Source organism: Perognathus longimembris, chromosome 1 (genome assembly GCF_023159225.1).
Source record: "Perognathus longimembris pacificus isolate PPM17 chromosome 1, ASM2315922v1, whole genome shotgun sequence".
Taxonomy (NCBI): Eukaryota; Metazoa; Chordata; class Mammalia; order Rodentia; family Heteromyidae; genus Perognathus; species Perognathus longimembris.
In genome coordinates, this window is record NC_063161.1 from 156,386,776 (window position 1) to 156,408,732 (window position 21,957).

Genomic DNA, 21,957 nt, shown 5'->3' on the forward strand with positions numbered 1-21,957 from the left:
AGGCTCAGGTGACAGGCTCCCTCCCTCCCTCTGCCGGAAGGCGATAGCCTCATAGGATCAGGGATCAGTGCTGGGCCTCCCTCCTGTTCCCATAGGGCTGTAAACAATCACTATTAGATGTCACCACTCCCATGGGAAGAGGCTGGCTGCCAGGCCCCGGCCCACCCCCAGCAGGTCACTGTGAGAGTGAAATCAATACCACAGCAGAAGGCCCTTCCTGAAGACCTTAACACTGAGACAAGTGGCTGTTCACCTGGCCCACTTTTTAGATGAAGAACAAGAGGCTCAGACCTACTGTGAGGCCTACCCAAAGTCCCAGAGGTGGAGGCTGAAAAGCTGTCTCCTGATCTGTGTTCAGGGCCTGTGTCACAGCCCTGCAGGGTAGCCTCCAAGAAGTAGGATGGCACAGGCTCTCCATTAGATGCCGAACCCTCTGGAGGGAGAAAGCTAGGTATCTTAAGAAGGGTGGAATGAGAGCCCAGGGAGGCCCAGGGCAGGAACAATGAGATGAGCAGGCTCCGGCCTGGAGGTGGGGGAGGGATGCTGGCTACAAAAGGCAAGACTGAAGAGAGTGAGTGGCTCATAGCTGTAATCCTAGCTACTCAGCTCCCCGACTTGAGCCACAACTCCACTTCCGGCTTGTTGGTAACTAATTGGAGATAAGAGTCTCACAGATTTTTCCGTGTAGACTGGTTTTGAACCATGGTCCTCAGATCTCAGCCTCCTGAGTAGCTAGGCTTACAAGCTTGAGGCCCTGGCTCCTCCAGGCTTGAAGCAACAACTAAAATGATAAAAAAAAAAAAAAAAATTTAAAAAGCAGCATGCACAGGGCCTGGGTTCAATCCCCAGCACCAAACAGATGAGTAAATGACAAAACCAAGGCACAGTGATCATTCCCGCCCAAGGAGCCCAGAATTCCCAGGTGTTTGGCTCCAGGGACAAGTGGCTTATTGATACTGGAGACAGGACAGTGGACAGAGGAAGGGAGCAGCGAGCCAGGTCTGACCACAGTGCAGGTTGAGGGCAGCCAGGGTCCCTTCTTCTGTTTTTGTCCAAGTGTTATTCCCATAATTTAAATTTTAAAGGGAGAAAGAAGGAAAGCCTCCCCAGCTATCTGATCCAGGACTTTCTCAAGCAAGGCTTTACCAAGGGGGGCCATCAAACGCAGTGCAAACTGTTGGCAGGACTGGAGTTTCAGGGTGCTTCCCCTACCACTGCTGATGGGGACAGGTAATTACAGACACCACTTTCATTTTTAGTTCTTAAGATATACAATTAGACACAAATTCCAGTAAGGCAGGAGAGTCCTCCACCCACTGCAGCCACCACAGAAGCAGATTTCAGCTATTTCTGAGCTGTCTTGAAATAGTGGAGGCCCCCCTAGGCAGTTGTCCTCAGAATACCCAACCCCCCCAGGCTCTCCTGGCCCCAGGAAGGCCAGCCCAGCAACCTGACTGCCCCTGCCTGGCAGCTGTGCAGAGCAGTATGAGAACATACCGCACTGGACTTCCACACTGAGCTGGCCCTCTATGCTATACCCACAGACACTGTGGTGCTGGCTCTGGGTGTGACCACCCGTGTGAACCTCCTGCAGGGCCCTTGGCAGAGCAGGGAAGAGAAGACACTACACAGGAAGTGACTGGCAATCCCTGGGGTCTCGGAGGAAGGAGAAAGGCTTCAACAGCAAACAACAGGGTGGGAATGTTACCTTCCCAGGGACCCATCAATCTAAGACTTCTGAAGAGGCCTCGGAGATGGAGGGCGGCAAGCCAGGCTGCAGTGAGCCACTGGCCTTAGCTTCTCTGAGAAGTTTGGAGGTCCCAGCAAAAGCTGCCTGACAGTCTGGGGCTCTGTGGTTCCCCAAGGACAGCTTGCTACCACATCCCCAGCACCTGGAGACAAAGGAGTTGCTACCATGGGAGCTTGCTCTTGTCCAGAGGCTACCAGGGGCCCACGGGGTCTCTTTCCACAGCTGGTACCGAAGCACATGCATGAATGGTAGTCGTCACAGAAGCACAAGGCTAGGGAAAGGGAACCTGCAGGCCTGGTGACTGCAAGGTGACCCTGTGGCCACCCTCAGCCCTTCACCTCCTCAGCTGTATCAGGTAGGGGGCAGGACTCAATCTCAAGAGCAAAGTAGGTATGGCCCCCACTGCAGGACAGAAGCACCGCCAGCAGTGGGATCCCCAGTGGAGATTCCCAACAGTCCCCACTAGAACTGCAAACTCCACAGGACCAGGGTCCTGCGAGCTGCCCTGTGCACTGTGGCACAATTAGCCATACCAGCAGGGATCCAGTGGCTCATGCTTGGGATCCCAGCTACTCAGGAGGATGAGATCTGAGGATCAAGGTTTGAAGCCAACAGAGACAGGAAAGTCTATGAGATTCTTTTCTCCAATTAACCACCAAAAAGCTGGAAGTAAAGCTGTGGCTCAAATGATAAGAGCCTAGAGCAAAAAATTAAGGGCTACAGCACAGGCCCCGAGTTCAAGCACCAGTATCAACATGGTAGGGGGGGGAAAGTGTCCGGATAGTGCCACATCTCCCCCAACTGAGAACTTAACAACTCACTGCTGGAGACCTAGGAAGGGTACTTCAAACTGCTTCCAGGTGACTCTGGTGCAGGGACCCTAGGGAGCTCCCAGCCCCCAGGCTCAGCCCCCATGACAAGAGTCACCAGAAAAGTTCTACCATCCAAGTCCTCCATCACCTGCCGCCCAGTCTGCTTCTCCTCAGCTCTGCCCACTCCTAGCCTGGCCTCTTGAGGCCTTGGTTTCTGGAAGCGTGAGCCGTCTCACTGATACAATCTAGGTTCCCAGCTGGGGAGAGCCAGCCCAGGCCAGGAGAGCAAGAGTCTAATAAGGAAATAGTTTAAATCGACAACATCTGCCAGTGCTTCCCCGAAGAGGAGAGTACGACTGCCCGGGGAGGGGCCCGCCCCGGGGGACCAGCCAAGGCATCTGTCCAGGAGCTGTGGGCCAGAAGAGCCAACGTGGCAGCCCAGCAGCGCCTGGCTCCTGCCAGGAGTTCAGGGCTGCGTGCAAGGGAAGCAGCTCAGGCCCAGCCAAGCCCCTCCTTCCATAGCACGGGCAGCAAGTTCTCAGAAGCCAAACCACTTGGTGCCTGACACCAGAATGCTCAGTAACCACCCCCCACCCCCACCCCCTAACTCCAAGCTGCCTTTTCTGTTCTCCTGCCAATGAGAAGCCCTAAATATGACTCAGGATTGAGCATGAGCTGGTAGTACTAGTTGGCATCAGTGACCCAAAGAAGCAGAGTAGACAGCCATCTGGGGCTCTGGAAACTTATCCTAAGACAGACAAGAGGTGCGGGGCAGGCCAGGAAATCTAGGCTTGCTGGGAAGAGTTAAGGTTAAACGTCCAGCTGAGCACCAGTGGCTCACATCTGTAATCCTAGCTTCTCAGAAGGCTGAGATCTGAGGATCCCAGTTGAGCCCAGGCAGAAAAGTCCCTGTAAGACTCAGCTCTAATTAACCACTCAAAAACCAGTAGTGGAGCTGTGGCTCAAAGTAGTAGAGCACTAGGCTTGAGCAAAAAGGGCTCAGGGGCAGTACCTGGGCTGTGAGTTCAAGCCCTACAACTGACAAAAAAAAAAAAACTCAAGGAAGACTGATGCCAGCTTCCCTGCTTAGAGATATAGACAACTGAATGTCCTGCTCTGCCATTTGACCAAGAACCAGATTATGTGGGTGGCTCAAGCTACAACCTGGACAACCATCCATGAATGTGATTCTCAACTGATGCTAGGAGTCCCGCCCTCTTTTTTTTTTATTTTTTATTTTTCTATTTTAAACTCCATCCCTAGGCCTGGCTACTCCCTCTTGGTTAGGTGAAGGGATCCAAAGTAAACTGTTGGCTCTGACCTAAGTGTTATCCAACTCTACCACCCAGTGTGACCTAGCCCAGCTCTTGCTTCCAGGGTACCCTCCCATGTGCTAGGTGCTTCTGAACACTAGCTTCCTGCTGGAAGCTGACAGCTCACACCTACAATCCTAGCTACTCAGAAAAGGTGGAGATCTGAAGATTGCAGGTGAAAGCCAGGCCAGGCAGAAACATCCATGGACCTCGAACTCCACTTAACTAGCAAAAAGCTAAAAGTGAGGAGAACAATAGAAAGGGTGACATTAGCTAACATACATTAAACTGATAAACTGATTTGAATTGTAAACCCTCTTGTACAAAAAAAAAAATCCAGAAGTGGAAGTGTTGCTCAAGTAATAGAGCACCAGCCTTGAACAAAACAGCCAACTGACAGCGTGAAGCCCTGGCAGGTGGGAAGATGGCTCCCAGAAGCCAGGTCCTGCAAAAGTGCCTAAGGCACTAAGCCAAGCCTCTCCCTATTTATCCTCCCAGATCTACTGCCCATCACCCCATGTCATGGGCTAGGAACCTAAACCCAGAGTGGGTAAGTGACCAGCCAAGGACTTCCAGCCAGGAAATCTATGATCTGAACCCCTAGCTCTTTGACTCCTAAGTTGAACTCCTATGCCAGGGCTGTACTGGGCCTGAGGCCCCAGGAATTCAGGGCAAAAAGACACAGATATAGTCACAACCTCCCCTCCCAGAACCCAGGACTAGTACACTCAGAGATGGGGGCTGGCTCTGTTCAGAGGACTCTCCTTTCTGCCCCTCCCAGATTCCCAGCAGGCCCATTCAAAAGGTATGAGGAGGCAGAGACAGGACCAAGAGCAGCCTCTGCCAGCCAAAGGACATTTGGCCTCTCTGGGTGTCTGCCACTACCCTGTCTCTAGCTCATGGCATTATATACAATGGCCTGGCATAATCACATGAATGTGTGAATTCAGTGTGGTTGGCAACCACCTCAAGTTCCCCTCAGAGGCAGATGGTCCAGGAACAGCCCCTGACCTAGTCCTCTTCCCCTTTCCTTACAGGAGGACCATGGATCTAGTTGGTCATTTCCTCAGGCCCGGAACTGGGCTGGGAAAACATCCAGGGAGAAGGTCTGGCAGGTGGCCAGGAATGTGTGGGTCCTGGCTGACTCAGGCCTGGGTGGTGTTTGATGCACCAGAGGAGGAAGGAGAGAGAGAGGAGGGAGAGCTACCCATCCCCAGGGCCTAGGTCACGGTGTCACCTGTCCTCTGAGTCGCTCGCTATCCTCTTCCTGAGCCCATCCTGAGGGCAATCCCTGCCCCCTTCACATGCAGGCTTCCACTCCTGGGCCTGGGTCTTAGGTGTATTAGAGACAGCAAGGCTCCCAGAGTGGAGCTCCTAAAGGCAAGACAATTTCCCTCCAAGATGGCGCCTGCCACATAGTGGGTGCCCAGTGAACATCTGATAATTAAATGAAAGTCCTTGGTACCCCTACTCCATAAGGGCAGCCTAGATCTTCCCGCACCACCTCTTCGTAGGGGCTTCCCAGGTGTGGTCACACCTTGTTCTACACAGGGTCCAAAGAGTCGTCAGTCTAGCCATCGCTGGAGCTGCCATCCAGGTGTTCCCACGGACCCACACAGTATTCCCTGTGGCTCTCTCCATTCCTGAGGTGACCACAAGATAACCAGGGACTTCTCAGCTGCAGTCACTTTTCCTCACAGCCTGGCACCAACTCCGACCTGTTTTTCCAGCTGTCCTCAGCAGCAATCTGAGATTCCAACCGCAGGACAAAAGGCTCACGGTCAGGCAGGACCATGAGGCCCTGACTCACTGGTATTCACCTCCTCCGCGGCCATTTGATGAATCTCTGTAGACTCATTGACCAACTCTAGACGCATCCTTGCCTCTGTCACAAATGCCACAGGTATGTATTGAAGACTTAACTACATGAGCGTGGCTGAGCAGAACAATGGGAATACATTCAAACAGGCCAAGCTTTAGTCTTGCCTGCATCCAAGATGGGCCTGGCTGGCCTCACCCAAGTCCAGATGTATCATGTGATCCTCTTAGCTGAAACAGACAAACCCCTTAGAAGCTACAGCAGCTCAGGGTCAACCTGCTCTTTGCCCTTGGAAGGCACATGAGTTATTTTGTACATCTCCAACTGGGCACAGGTGGCTCATGAATAATCCTAGCTACTTAGGATGCTGAGATCTGAGGATCATGGGTTTGAAGCCAGTCCAGGCAGGGAAGTTCATGAGACTCTTATCTCCAATTATCCACCAAAAATCTGGAAATGGAGCTGTAGCTCAAGTAGTACACTGCTTGCTTTGAACATAAAAGCTCAAGGACAGCACCTAGGCCCTGAGTTCAAGCCTCAGGACACACACACACACACACACACACACACACACACACGTACATCCCCACAGAGAATCTTTTGGACAAGTGACAATGCTCCCTTCCCTTCCCCTGCTGTGCTTAACACCCCACCCCCACCCCCACTCCAACCCACAGTCAGTTCCGGGGCTTGAATTCAGCCTGGCCACTGTCCCTGGTTTTCTGGTGGTTAACTGGAGATAGGAATCGCATGGGGCTGGGAATATGGCCTAGTGGCAAGAGTGCTCGCCTCATATACATGAAGCCCTAGGTTTGATCCCTCAGCACTACATATATAGAAAAGGCCAGAAGAGGCACTGTGGCTAAAAGAAGCCAGGGACAGTGCTCAGGCCCTTGAGGCCAAGCGCCAGGACTGGCCAAAAAAAAAAAAAGAATCACATGGACTTTCTTGCCCAGGCTGGCTTCAACCCACATTCTCCAATCTTGGCCTCCTGAGAAGCTAGGATTACAGGTGTGAGCCCTCTGGTGCCCAGCTTCTCTTAATGACTGTGTCTAATGGTCTTCTCCAGCTCTTGAGCCCCAGACAGGGAGGCACAGTGTCTTGGCTAGGGCAGTGGTGCAGCACTAATCACAACTGTTTCAATGGGTGAACCTCAGGAAGAACAAAAAGAAACAACTTGAGGGAGATAGGGAGGAACGTGAACTTTTCTACATCCAGCCCCAGGTTCCTTCCAAACACTGTCCTGGACGGATACCCCCACTTCCAGCCTTTCCCGATCATGCGCTGCAAGCCGAAGGCAAGATGGCGTATGACATGTCCATGGCATCCAGGCATCACAGTGGAACTTACAATCCCATTTCTCAGCAGAGGAAGGCGAAGCTCAAAGACCCAGCTGTCGAGCAAGTGGAGGAGCCCAAGCCTCTGGATTGCTAAGCCTCACAGCCTAGCAATCCCTGCTATGATTTGCAAGAGACAGAAGGAAAATCCCTAGCAAGAGCAAACTGCTAGCAACTGCCAAGATGAGCTACTGCCTCATAAACAAGATATTCTCATCCCAAAGACCCAGAGAAAGTCCCAAGGAACTTCTCCAGGCACCAGGAAAAGATGTCTCGTTTCTGTCTATAGAGTTTTAGTGCCCACCTAGAACCTTCCAGAGGTGTAGGGCATCTCCAGGCTTGTTCCTGGCATAGAGATGAACTGCTCTCAGATACTCAGAACATATCCATGTGACCAACACCCCCCCCGGCCCCCCCCCAAAAAACCTAGAACTCTGCAGGCCCAGAAGTCCCTTCTAGAACAACCTCTACTCCAGCTACAATAACCTCACTTTACTTGAACTGGAATGGTGTGTGTGTGTGTGTGTGTGTGTGTGTGTGTGTGTGTGTGTGTGTGTGTGTGTGTGTGTGGTCAGTCGTGTGGCTTGAACTCAGGGGACAGGTGCTATCCCTGAGCGCTTTTGCTCTACCACTCGGAGCCACAGCACCACTTCAGTTTTCTGGTGGTTAATTGGAGGTAGGAGTCTCATGGACTTTCCTGCCCAGGCTGGCTTTAAACAACGATCCTCAGATCTCAGCCTCCTGAGTGGCTAGGATGACAGGCATAAGCAACTGGGATGCTTTTGAAGTTGATATGAATGTCATCATATATTCTTGGCTTCGATCTTCATCATTCAATGGTGCATGCTGTGCGGCTGGTCCTTCTATGTGTTCAACACTGGAGAGGTGATACTGTCAGTTTTGCTTCCACAGTGACAGGACTGGGAAGCTGTCCACCTCAGCTGCTCACCTGCTCTTCCACAATCTGCAGTAGATCCACCACTGACTGCTCTTGCTGTTCCTAACAGATAAATGTGACAACTCTTACTCTGGTTCGATCTAAGAGCACACTGTCTAGGCCATTCCCAAGAGCTTCCCTGTTCCAAGCTTCCTCCCAGACCACAGGCCATTCTCTGCTCAGACTGCCTCCTCTGCCTTACCCATCCCTCAACGTTGCTTTGAGACCCGATGCCACAGCACTAACGGGATGCATGTGCCGCAGGTGTCCTGGCAGGGTGGGAGCCGCATCCCTGGACTAGGACTCCAGACACAGAACATGCCTGGGAACTTGGGGGAGTGAGTGCAAGCCACAACATGCTGCCCCCTCATCTCTGTAGTCCAGCCAAACAGAAAGGAAGTAGTGGGAGGCGAGGAAGGATCTAGACTGTTGCCCTCCTGGTGCCAGGCTGCTCACCTACTCTCTCAGCAGAGTGAGCCAGTTTTTAGCTGCTAGAGGCCTGGCTATGTGGCTCTCCTTCCTCCAGATGAGTACCCCTACTTGATGGAGGGAGAGACACAGTAGGGGCAAAGCCCAGCCAGTCAGAGCAACCCAGGAACACTACAGAGCCAATTGCAGAGCCTGAGTCAGGCCTCCATTCTCTTCCCCCGTCTCCAGCCTGCTATTGCTTGGCTCCCAGCCGTGGGGGTCCTTGGGGCCCTCAGCTGCCTCTCAATTGCACTCACTGAGCCCATGGTGGCACCCAGCTGCCTGGTAAGCCGTGAAGGGCTGCTCCTGACACGGACTGATACTTTGGGCATGGCAGGGGAGGGGCTGGGCTCGGCAGCTGGTGGTAGGCAACGTGCAGGCACCAGGACCCACACTGGTTCAGAGCCAAGGGACAAAGTCCCAGCTAGGAGCAGTGCCAACCCACAGCTTAAGTCCTAGGACAGAGATGCAACGGAGGCTATCCCTGTCCATGAAGGGCTCCAGTCTGGGGAGGGAGCTAGACATATGGATGGGGCCTGTAGTACAGTGTGATGAGGGCCTAAGGGGTGACATGGCAGAAAGGCCAGAAAAGGCTTCCCAGAGGAGATGGCGCTTGGGCTTAGAGACAGGGGAAGGGTAGGATGAGGGCCACCAAGGGGTTCAGGCTCAGTCACCCATGCCCTGCCAGTGCCTCCACTTTGGCGGGGAGCTCTACCATCTGCCAGAGCTGTCCCTGAGCTGGCTGTGCAGAAGATGTTCCAGACTGGGCAATCCAAGCCAACAGGGCCAAGAAGCATGCTGATATCCCCGGACTCTGAGCAGGGAAAGAATTCTCCTTAGCATCCCCTAAGTCCTGGCCTACGGGGCAGTGCCAGCCACCACGAGGCACAAACATTTGGCCTACCTCACATCTCAACCCAGGGACAGGAGGACAAACTAGCCCAGACCAGGAGCCAAGCTGGACGTCTGGCAGGTAGTTGTCGGGCCACATCCTTCCCAGAGCACTGTGAGGCAGGCACAAGCAGCCCTGCTTTAAGAAAGCTGCGAAGGAAGGTCATATCTGGGAACACAGGTAGTGAGTATCAGTTCTGCAGAGTTAAAAAAGAAACCTCCAGGCAAAGTCCTGACCAGAACTCTCCTTCCTCTAAGCTCTGAAACAGGCTGGATGCAGGGGCTGAGGGCTGCTAGCTGCCAGGCGTCAGAGTCAGATGAGGGTGAGGGCACTTCTGGACCTACATTTAAAAACTCTTCTGGGGCACCAAGAGAGGCTCACAGCAAGACAGACTAAGGATTTATCATCACAGCCAAGGATACCAAAGCCAGGCACAGGCTGAGCAGCTGAGCCAGCCCATCAGACCCACTGTGCTGGCAATTCAAAGCACCTGTCAGGAGAGGTGGATAATAAGGACAGCCAACCTCACCACACACACACACACACATTAGCTCTAGGTCTGTTGCTAAAGAAATCTATGTCTTTCCCCTATATTCAACCCTTTGTGTGGCTCCTTGGTTAAGATGGATCTAAACTGGCCTACTACCTAGTCCCTGAATCCACAGGCTCCTGAGGCTGTGCAGACTCACCAGCAGCCATGCCAATACTCAGGCAGAACCCCTGGAAAAAGCAAGTCAGGACTTCCAAGCACTAAACAGGCAGGGCTCAAAGTCACTCCGCTCCTCCCCCAGCTAAGCAGCACCCACAGACATACCCTGTAGCTGGCTGCTAACCACCTCCACTACCGCTAGAGCAGCTCCCAAGAGGGAGCTCCAAGCAAGAAACAGGCCTCAGGGAACAGCCTTGGCTCCAGGAAGCCAGATCACCTCAGGTCAGGGCTGCTGGCAGGCAGAAGACAAGGGGCTGCCAGGGTGGCACCTGCCAGGTCCATGGAGTTGATACTAAAGCCAGGCATAGGCTGGGCAGACTCAGTCCTCATCAAGGCCATTAGCAGGATAATCTAATCTGACCTCAATGGGTGCCAGCTGACCTGGTGCCATAGCCTCCGTTGCCCAGGCTCTCTCTGAGGTCTCCCAGCCTGACCTTGCCCACTTGCCAGCAGGACCCTTTCCACAGGCCTCTCTGCCCCTGCAACAACAAATGGAAGGCCTTCCACAGGAGATCTAGGGACCAGGCTGGCCCAGGTAACATGAGGGACAGAGACCACACCATGGATCCAGAGGTACACAGTGGGGTCAAGAGGATCCCTGGGCACAGTCCACAGGAGGAGGAAGCTACAAAGCCCCTTGAGCCAAACTGCTGCCAGCAATGTGTCTTACCTTCCAACTTAAAAGACATTGAAAGTCTGGATTATTATACGATCAACAATTACTGCAGCAACATACAGGTCAACAAACCCTCAGCTACTCTGAACACTCTGAACACTCTTCTTCCAACACCTTTTAACCTTCCTGCCCATTCTACCTGTCACCCTCTCCAGTCTGTCCCTGCTTCTCCCTATACCTGTCACTACCCCTCCAGGCCAGGCCAACTGCCACCCATTCAAACTGTCTTTCACTAAGTGGTTAAGCCTTCCTGTATCCTCAACACCTGGCAGCCAAGAACCATCATCCTAGCCAGCACATCAGACCACATTGCAAGCACTCCTGGGCCTCACAAAACTCCCAAGGTCAGGAGCAGTCTGGACTGGCCATCTTCTACCTTCATTTACTACAGCCCCCTGCCCTCCCTACACCGATTCCTTCCACCCCTTTCCTAGACCCCCCCCCCCAAAAGCAAGTGCCTTCTTCTGTCTAGGGGGCCTCTACTTCAAGGGTCTTCCCCCACCTCCTCCAAACCCCCTCCCTCAGCCCTAAGGCTCCCATGCAGTGTTCCTTCTTCAGGGAAGCACCCTAAGTCAGCAATGAGCCCTACAATGAGACCGTGAGCTTCATGAGAGCAAGGACTGTGGCCAGCCTGCCTAGGAGCTCATTCAATGCCTGCCAAATGAGTGGACAAATTGCCTGAAAAAAAAATGCTACCCGTTGGTTGGCATATCTGCTTCAGATCTGCTTAGCCCCCCAAGTTTCCTCGATGCTTATCAGACATATTTCCCCCACACTTTGGCAGCACTCAAGGAGCAGGGCTATCTGGTCCTACTCACCTCTAGGGGCACAAAGCCAACACAGTCTTAGGGACCCATGCCTGCCAGCCCCCTCTTCCCTCCCCAGGACTCTGTCTGGCATGTCTTGCCTATCTTGGAGGTCCCTCTGCATCTCCAGACACCTGCTCCACTCAGCCCTAGGTATGACCCTGGGTGTTCACCTCCAATCTATTTCCAGAGCTGAGCTCCACACCAAGATACCCAGAGAAGGGCAGCGCATGACAGTAGACTTGAATGGCATTGCACCGCCTTTTCCAAGAAGGATGGATGAGGGAGTGAGGGGCAAGGCCCTGGCCGCCGAGTGTGTGGCCTACGTGAGGAAAGACCAAGCCAGCCTAGCCTCCCCAGGCTCTGGGCCTGGGCCTGGCCTCCAGCTGCAGGGCTGACTTGCCCAAGGCCTTCCTTCATGCTCAAAGAATTTCAAACGATTCTCTGAAGCCTCCTGTCCCAGTGGGCACAAGGCCGTAGCCACAGAAGGCAAGCAGTGCCTGATGTTTAAGCAGCCAGGGCTCTTTCAACAGGTTGCTCAAATAAAAACCCCACTGAAGGCCAACAGAATTCAAAGCTGCCAAAGAAAGGCCAGGGGAGGGGCCTCTTCAAGTCACAGTCTACTTCACAGGCCGCCTGGCACTCGAGTATAGGGCAGGAGGAGCCCTTCCTCTCCTCTGGGCCCAGCCCGCCTCCTCTGCGGCACAAGGGACAGACGTGAAGGCCAGACCAGGGTCTGCCTGATTGGGCCATTTGGAAATCTGAAGAAGAGACGACACTGGCATCTTTACCCCCAGGCCTCAGTTTCCCCACCCATTGGCATAGAAGGAATGTGTGGCCTTTCTTTCTTCTTTGCTATAGGTTAAGTCAGTGTTCTACTCTAACTCCCCTTTCCTGGCACTACCAACCACTTACAAGCCAAAGGACCAGTGCCAGCCAGGAGGAGGACAGTCCTTCTGGGATGGATTGGATTCTTCCTGCTTGAAGGCTTCCTTAAGCAGGTTGGCTACTTCTTGACTATCAGACTCATCTGGGACCTCTACGACCACCCCAAGCTTCTCTGAGGCCATTTAGATCTGCCTGCCTTGTTGAGACACATGAAGACGGAGGCAACTGCCCCACAGTGTTAGCCTGTATCTGGCATCAAATCCACACAGGGACTTTAGCCTCATCTCCTTATGATCCTGGGACTTTACTAGGGGTCTCGAAAGACCCAGTTCAGTGTCTCCAGACTGTCTAGCTCTGGATTTTCCGGTACCATGAACCCATGAAAAGAAGCCTTTTCAAAGGTCTAAAGGCATCACATGGGCCAGGAAGGGCTTCAGAAACACTGTCACCCAGGTAGAATGGCTTTAAAGCTGAACATGCTTAAGTTCAAGTTCTCTCTTACGCTCTTGCTGAGTGACACTGGCCCCAGCACCTCAACTCTCTCAACCCTAGTGTTCTCATCAACAAGAAGACATCTCAGGGCCAGGCACTGTAATCCTAGCTACTCAGGACGCTGAGATCTGAGGGTCATGATTCAAAGCCAGCCCCGGCAGGAGAGTCTGTGAGACTCTAATCTCCAATTAGCCACCGGAAAACCAGAAGTAGTGCTGTGACTCAAGTGCTGAAGAGCTTAGGGACAGGGCCCAGACCCAGAGTTCAAGCCTCAAGACTGATAAAAGAGAGAAAAGCGGCGGGGGGGGGGGGGGGGAATCTCAGCTCATGGGGAGGTTGTGTTAGTTGAGGTGCCCAGCAAATCACTGTCATGGACTAAATCTACAATCCAAAGTGGCTTACATGTCTAATTCTACCTACTCAGGTGGCTGAGATCTGAAGACTGAGCCAGCATAGGCAGAGAAGTCCATGAGACTGTCTCTAAAATAACCAGCAAAAAAGCAGGGCTGGAGACATGGCTTAAGTGGTAAAGCACCAGCTGAACAAGCACAAACCCCACCAAATACCCCACAAATACCACCAAAACAAAACAAAAAATAACAACAAAAACCAGTGGCTTAAGACATAAATCCTGGCTACTCAGCTGACACCTGAGGATCGCCATTCGAAGCCAGCCAGACAAGAAAGTCCGTGCGATTCTTATCTCCAATTAACCAGCAAAAAGCTACAAATAGAGCTGTATGGCTCAAGTGGCAGCTTGAGAAAAAAAAAAAAAAAAAAAAGCTAATAGGCAGTGCCCAGGCCCTGAATTCAAGCCCTAGCACAAGCACAAAACAAAACAATACAAGAAATACTTTCTCAAATACCATTTACTGGGGACCTGTAGCAGAGCACATAGCTTCACCTTTCTGTCTGTAGTTCCTCTCCAGATGGCTGGAAGAGGGCAATGGCTAACAGGGATACCATCTGTAAAAAACACTCAGTACAGGTACTCTGACCGTGGTAGCTGTGAGGATGACTTGGTACACAGGTGTCAGAAAGATGAGGCTGAGGAACAGCTACTTGTTCTACCTGTTCAAATCGGGTCAGGTGGCGCTGTGTACCCAGCTGTTGCCATGGCACTCAACACACAGAGAAACACACTCCAGCTACAAGAGTGGATGCTACAGGGTGGGGCCTCAGTCTGTGTCATTCTGACACCACCCATACTGCCAGCTCCAGGCCTGAGCCACCTCAGAGGGCAACGCTCCCCGGATCTAGGCCCAGGATCTCGACTGGTCCAGTGACTCTAGACCTCTGAGACCTTGGCAGTATAGAAGGGAGGCTGAGGCCAGGTCACTGAAATACTGATCAGGGTGGTAGGGGTGTGGGTGGAGGGAGCAGGAACCCAGGGACCCTCACCACCTGACCAAAAGCCCACAAAAGACAAAGCAGCTCTACAGTGGTTTCCAGTTCCAATGTCACTGGCTCTTCAAGCCACATTTGCCCCGCAGCACACAGGTACCCAGCACCCCATTAAGTGCCCAGCCTGGGGCGGGGCCTCAAAGCACTCAGTTCCTGCCTCCTCAGCCCAATGAGGTTTCTTCCAGGATAAAGATTTGGAAGGCTGCTTGGTTCAGGGAATCTAAGGCTCCTTGCCAGGAGGGAAGAAAGGAAAACAGGGGAAACCCAGACTATGTGGTCTGAGATCTGTAACTTTCCAGACTTTCCCAGATGAGAGAGGACAGGTTAGGGCAATGGAAATACTGGGTAGGGTGACAGGGCCTACAGGATCTGGGAGGCCAGGCCAGACGTCAGGTTGGACTTGACAGGATTCAAGTCACTGTTCCCATTCCCAGTGCACAAGCAGACTCCTTGTTGACCCCCTGGGGCGTTCTCTTACAACATGCCACTCTGCTCATACTACTGCTGCTGCAACTAACTGGGCTAGAGCTGGTACATTATCCATCTCCCTCACAACCCCGGAGGTGTATCACTTCCTCATTTTGTAAAAGAGAAAACAGGTTCAGATGTACAACAAGGTAGTGGTTAAAAACTCATACCTAGGGCCGGGGATATGGCCTAGTGGCAAGAGTGCTTGCCTCGTATACATAAGGCCCTGGGTTCGATTCCTCAGCACCACATATACACAAAATGGCCAGAAGTGGCGCTGTGGCTCAAGTGGCAGAGTGCTAGCCTTGAGCAAAAAAGAAGCCAGGGACAGTGTTCAGGCCCTGAGTTCACGGCCTAGGACTGGCCAAAAAAAAAAAAACAAAACTCATACCTAGTTTCAATCTGGGCCTCACTGAAAATCTAGGTCCCACAAGCATATCATTCTCTCTGAGCCTCAGTTTTTATCTCTGTAAAAAGGGAGTGATAATCCCATTGGGCCCCCACATCTATCTCTACTCCATGACAACAGACAAGGCATTAAATGAGAGGTACTAGAGGTACTAGAGAGGTACTAGAGAGGTACTAGAGAGGTACTAGACGCAGAGCACAGCACCATAACTGCTGACTCTTTCCATCAGAAAGAGGTTAGGTAAATCACCCAAAGTCACTCAGTCACCGAGTGGCCCACTCCAGGCCCTAGCTTTAGCACAGTCCTCTGAATCATGGGCCACTCTGTAGGGTGGCTATACAACCACAGGCTTCTCAAGCGACAGAGGATTACCACTCCCACCCTCCCACAGCAAGGGGCAGCCCTTGTCAAATTCCTCAGATAAACAGTTCCCAGAAGAACAGGGTGCCAGTGCATAGAGACAGACTCCACCCTGTCCACACAGGAGATTCCAAAATCTTCTAGGCCAAGCAGCTCCCCTCCTTCTGGCAGAGCATTTGGCCTTTGGGTTCATCCAACAGGTCTCCAAACTGGCCAACTGCTAACAATTGCCTTCTGCAAGGTCCCTGGCAAGCTAGTTACTTCCTCTTTCTGGGCCTCAGTTTCTACATCTGTAACACAAACCTCTTATCTCACCATAGTAAGGCAGTGCCAACTACCTGGGCTCACAAGGAAGTCTGAGGAGCAAAAAGCAGACAAGGTAAGGGTAGCACAGTGCCCAAACCCTGAGCTAAAAAGAGCCAGGGCAGGATCCCCTATCTGTTCAAAGCCAAGGACCTGTCTAGACTGGCCAAGGCTGTGTGACCTCAGGTGGGCCCAGTCTGCAAGGGGCAGCCTAGACACTCTGTTGCATTCAGCAATAAGCTAGGCAGCTGGACTTGCCAGGACCGGGATCAACACAAAACCAAACTCAGGGCTTTTAGGGAGGGCAGCAGCTTCCAGACAAGAGTATTTGCAATTCAAAGCAGCCCAGTTCAAGCCAGACACAGACCGACACTCAGAGCAGATTGGGCAGGCCAAAATCCAGCCACCACCTCCAGCCCGGACCTAGAAGACCTAGTCTTCTAGCCTTCCTAGGTACCCAACATGTCCAGAGAACCTGTAGCTGGTTCAGGCTCTCAATCACATGAGAACTTTGGTGGCCAGTTGAGGTGCAAGGTAGCCTGGAACATCCCTTTTCTACTCACTCTCTTAAGGAGCCAGTCCCACCAGGCTCTACATGCAAGTCTGCAGAATAGGTCTATTGTGTGCTGCATTTAAGATCCTAAAGGAGGGCTAGGGGAAAAAAGACACACACACACCCCCACCATGGCTGGTCACGTGCATACAGATGCCAGATTGCTTAGGTCCAGTCCTGCTTTGGGCAAAACTACCCAGACATATATAATCTCCAGGGTTCACCAGATTCCACTGGGGGCTTCCGTCCTGGTCAAGGGGCTAGATCTCATTCATCAGCCTTCTTCCCTGCAAGTACCAGTGACCCAGTTCTTACCTCGACGACAAGCTGACAAAATCCCCGCCATCCAGCAGCCGGACCTTGCAGAAGAGGACCCCGTTCACGAAGGGGACCGCAGTCAGCTCCTCCAGGGTGAAAGTGGTTTGAAATTTGAATTTCTTCTTCTTCATCAAGAAAGCCATGAGCGAGTTCCCTGAGTCTGAAGCCCCGAAGGCCCAAAAATAAGGGGGAGCCAGAAATCCCCAGGATCCTTTTCTCTACACCACACCCCCTCCTCAAAAACACCAGAGACGGATCCCACCCAGATGGTGGCGGAGGCGGCGAAGCGGGACGAGATCTGAGTTCGGAGCTCCAGGTCCGAACGATTAATCCCGCTGGCTGACTGGCTGGCTTCACCCTCGGGGAGCCGGGGCTCGGAGGGGTTCGGGGCCGCCCGGGGCTTCACCGGCATGTAAACAGCGGAGCATGGACCAGAAGGCAAGCACAGAGGTGGCGGGAGGCGCGCGAGCGGCGGCGCAGCCCGGCAGCATCCCGAGCCGCGGACCTGGGGGGGTGGGGGGAGTGGGGGATCTCGCCGTGCAGCCCGGCAGACCCGGCAGACCGGAGGGCGAGCCGCGGGCGGCCCCGCCTCCGCCCCGCTGGCGGCCGGGGGAGGCGCCTCCGCCGCGCACACGCCCCCGCACCTGGAGCCGGGCGGCCTGCGCAGGTGAGGCCGCGGCCGGCTGAGGGGAGGGCACCCACCGAGCGCCTTCCCGGAAAGCGCGGCGGGATCGCTGCGGGCTGGGAATGTCCGACCGCGGGGCTCCTCCGGGCGGGCCACCCGATCGGCCCCAGTCAGCGGGGGCGCCGCCTCCTCCTCGGTCTCGGGACCCGCGCCGCGGGGGCCTGGCGGAGCTGAGGCGCCCTCCGGCCCAGCCGGTGGCTTCCGCCTCGCTCGCCGCCTCGGTCCAGCACCCGACGAGCAGCAGTAGCGCCGCCGCTGCCGCCGCCGGTAACCTCGGACGTGGCCGCCGGAGCCCGCAGCTGAGCGGCACCGCTCGGAGAATGCCGAGGCCCAACACCGCCGCCCGCGAATCCGCGGACCAGCGCGGCCGGGGGTGGGGCGCGCCGGCGGCTCAACCGCCCACGATTGGGCGATCCGGCGAGGCGTGCGCGGAGCGTCATTGGTGGATGGTGGCGTGGGGCGGGACTCACGAGAGGCCGAAGCGGCTAGGGCATTCTGATTGGTGCGTGGTGCATCCTAGCCCGCCTCCTCGGGAGGGCGGGGCGAAGGAGACCGAGCGGGGCGGGGTGGGGGGGGGTAGTGTGTGCAGCCAGGCTGTGGGAGGTCTCGGGGTGGGGAGCCTGAGCTGGCTGGGACTGGAGGGGAGCTCTAGCCCGAGTAAAGAAGAAACAATGACGGGGAGAAACAATCTGAAAACTCTGGCTGCAACGGCTTTCCAGGGTCCGGCCAGACTTGAGGTCATGGAGCACTCAAGCAGGCCCGGAAAGCAGAGCGTCCCATCTCCTAGAAAACTGACCCCCAGAGCGACAGCCGGAGACCCCCCCCCCCCCAGATCTGAGGGGGTGTCTGAGCCGTCACTGCCGACACCCAGCTCATCTCCGGGCTTTTCGTAGGCTTTTGGCTTCTATCTCATTGGCTAGATGAACCGCTCTAAGGGCAGGGGACACTTGGAAACTCTGCATTTTCTCATTGGTTCACTCAGCCCTCAGATGTTTTTAGGGGGTCTGCTCTGAGCCAGGCAGGACCCAGTGGGAGAGCCTGGTGTGCTTGCCCTCCCACAAAGCTCCAAGCTGAAGAGCAGGTCTAGCGGGATTCAAGTGGCTCACACCTGTAATCCTAGCTACTCTGGAGACTGAGGTATGAGACTCTTATCACCAACTAACCAGCAATAGAAGCCGGAGGTGGGGGTGTGCCTCCAGTAATAGAATGCCAGCCTTGGGCAGAAAAAGCCTAGCTAGCAAGAGTGCCATGGAGTTCAAGGTCCTGAGTTCAAGCCCAGGCACAAAACACATTTTAAACTACTTGGAGAAGCAAATAGGCACACAGGCAGCTGTAATAGGAGCTGAGGGGAGGCACCTGACACGTGGTAGGAACAGGATGGAGGAGAGTCTGGCACAAGGCAGCCCAAGCAGGCTGCATTCCCGGAGCTGGGCAAGGTACAGGCAGAGGGAGCCGCCAGAGAGTTGGTGGCCAGATAGTTTTGAGTGCCTCCATTTGGCTGCAGGGTGATGGTTTGAAAATGGAACGACCTGATCTGGCAGTCTGTAGATCAGAGTAAGGAGGGAGACACCACCTGGTTTTGAGTCACAGTGACCTGAGAGACTGACTTCCTTTTTAAAAAAGCTGGTTCTGATTTCAAGTACTGTAGAAGAGAGAAGACCAGAAATGGATGAATGAGGGGCCCTTGTGGTGATGTGGGCAGGAGGGGATGACAGGACCTCAGCAGAGGTTATGGGGGTTAGAGAAAGAGGAGACATTGGAGATGCAGATGGGCTGGACTTGTAGATGAGTTGTATCTGGACATGTGAACAAGGACCCCCATTTTTTACTTGCTTTTCCTTCTTGTTTTGTGCTAGTACTGGGGTTTGAACTTAGGGCTCTTAGTTTTTGCTCAAGGTTGATTCTCTACCCCTTGAGCCACAGCTCTGCCTCCGGCATTCTGCTAGTTAATTGGAAATAAGAGTCTCATGGACTTTCTTGCCCAGGCTGGCTTTGAACATCTAACCTCAGTTCTCAGCCTCCTGAGTAGCTAGGGTTACAATTGTGAGCAACCAGTATCCAGCCCATTTCTGTTTTAATATTACCTCTCAGTGATATAGGGTAGGGTGGGGAGGGGGAAGAGAAGTTCAAGATTCTCTCATTTGTCTTGTAATTTAGAAAACATAGCCTAATTAGAGAAAAGTGATAACAGTAGGTTTTAATCCTACTAGGTATTTTTGTAAATACACACACATACACAGACACACACAGATAGAATCTCACCATGTAGCTCAGACTGGACTTGAACTTGTAACCTCCCTGCCTCAGCATCTTAAATGTAGGGATACAACATCACACTCAGAGTGTTAGGCTATACTGGTCCACCCGGAACAGAGAGCGTATTCTGGCTAATCCTGGCTGGGCCTGCCCCCACAGGGAAAGAAAGAACCTGTGGGCACCTGATCCCAGGAGGGGATTTTAGAGGAGGAAGCCAGCCAAGGATCTCCTTAGGCTTGGCTGGTTTCTCAGCTGTGACCGGGAGTAACCCCAAGCTACTCCAACAGGAAGTAGGGTACCATGCTTGGCTCCACGTAACATCTCTCTCCAGCCTGAAGACTGGGAACCCGGGAAGTTTCCCTTCCTTCATTTCCCAGCACAACATGGTAAATTTGGGGTGAGGCTAGCCTGGGTTAGAATCTTGGCTCTGTGTCATCTTGGTGATATGAGTTCAGTTTGGCGTACTTAGGGTCTACGAGTGGGATGAGGATTCAGGATGGTATGTATGGCTATGACTCTTTGTCTTAGAGCCAATTTGTGTTCCAAATCTGGCAGGCATGCCACTGACCACTTGTGACACATACACTTTGGGTATAGTTTTACATGCATAAAAAGAAATCCCGGCACTATCCTAAACATTTCCATCTCTTAACCATAGTTTCTTTACCTGGAAAGCACAAATTCAAATGCCAGCCTTTGCCAGGCACTAGTGGCTCACACCTGTAAATCCTAGCTACTCAGGAGGCTGAGATCTGAGGATCACAGTTAGAAGCTAGCCTGGGCAGAAAAGTCCATGAGACTCTTTTTATGTTGTTGTTTTTCGTTTTTGTTGCCAGTCCTGGGGCTTGAACTCAGGGCCTGAGCACTGTCCCTGGCTTCTTTTTGCTCAAGGCTAGCACTCGGCGACTTGAGCCACAGCGCCACTTCTGGCTTTTTCTATATATGTGGTGCTGAGGAATTGAACCCAGGGCTTCATGTATACGAGACGAGCACTTTACCACTAGGCCATATTCCCAGTCCCCCATGAGACTCTTATCTCCGGTTAACCACTAAAAAACTGGCTGAGGCTCAAATGACAAGAGTGCTAGCCTTGAGCAAAAAAGCACAAGGCAGCACTCAGGCCCTGTGTTCAAGCCCCAGGTCTGACCAAAAACAAAACCTTTCTTTCTAGAATGCTGTGAGGGCCTACACTATGCCTGTGAAAGGCTTAGGTCTGGAGGGACAAGGGACAAGTGGGGAGCTCTGAACCATTTCTACATTTCTCCAAACCCCAAATTCCCAAATATGGCCTATCCTACCTCCCTGACCCCTGACTAGACATATGAGAAGGAAACTAACACCAAACATTTCAGGCAAGTTATCTAGAAAAGGAAACCCAGGGAAATGGAAGGGAGAATGACAGGGTTTGAGAGTCCTGACTCAGGTAGAATGGTCAAGTGACATGTCTTGGCAGCAGCATCTTAGCCAAGACCACAATAATTAGGGAAACCTAGGAAGCTCTGAGGCAGAGGAATTGTGTGAGGCGCTGGTATGGTCTGGGAGACTCCAAGTGACTAGAATGGAGTGAGTAAAGGGGGCAGAGAAAGGGTTGGGGTAGGCAGGATCCTACTCACATTAGCCCTTGTGGGACTAATGACAATGAGGTAAGCAGCCTAGGGAGCTGTCGCAGCTTATCTGGTGACTGACAGACAATGGTCCAGACTGAGATGGGAAAAGAAAGAGGACACATTTCAGAGGAAACACTGACAGCACTTGCTGAGCAATGAAGCAGTGGTAATACTCAAGTGATAAGCTACTCAAAATCATGGTCAAGTCAGAGTCCAGGAAGTAGGAGTTAGAGCATGATGAATTTGATTAAAATGCTACAAGGTTGTGTGTGTGTGTTGCTACTAGAGTTTGAACTTCAGGCCTTGTCCTCTTGCTTAGCTTTTTCACTCAAGGCTAGTGCTGTAGCCCTGGAGCCACAATTCCACTGCTGGTTAATCAGAGTAAGAATCTCATAGACTTCGCTGCCTGGGCTGGCTTTGAACAGTGATTTTCAGGTGTCAGTCTCCTGAGTAGGTGAGCTTTGGCACTAGGTTAGGTATGGGGGTGGTAGAGAGGGGAAGGAAGGGCAGCCAGAAGGAGGAGCACCTTAGAGAAATCTTTATCTTACCTGGTCCTGGACAAACCCGGTGAGGTTGTTAGTTAGCTCTCTGTCTGACCAGACACCTTACCTCTGGGGTCCCTTTGTGTAGTTCTAACCTGTCACATGATGAATGCTCTGTAAATGTAGCTAAAGGAACGTGTCTGTGTATACATA

General features: G+C 53.0%; 1 protein-coding gene across 1 annotated transcript in view; it reads right to left on the reverse strand.

Moving 5' to 3' along the window:
- Fam102a (family with sequence similarity 102 member A) overlaps positions 1–17,400 on the reverse strand; it is a 33,328-nt gene extending 15,928 nt beyond the window's left edge. Inside the window, exon 1 of the mRNA XM_048343616.1 lies at positions 16,712–17,400. Within this exon, the coding sequence (XP_048199573.1) occupies positions 16,712–16,857 (146 nt within the window). The 5' untranslated portion in view covers positions 16,858–17,400. The remainder of the gene's footprint in view (positions 1–16,711) is intronic.
- Between the last annotated feature and the right edge of the window lie 4,557 nt (positions 17,401–21,957).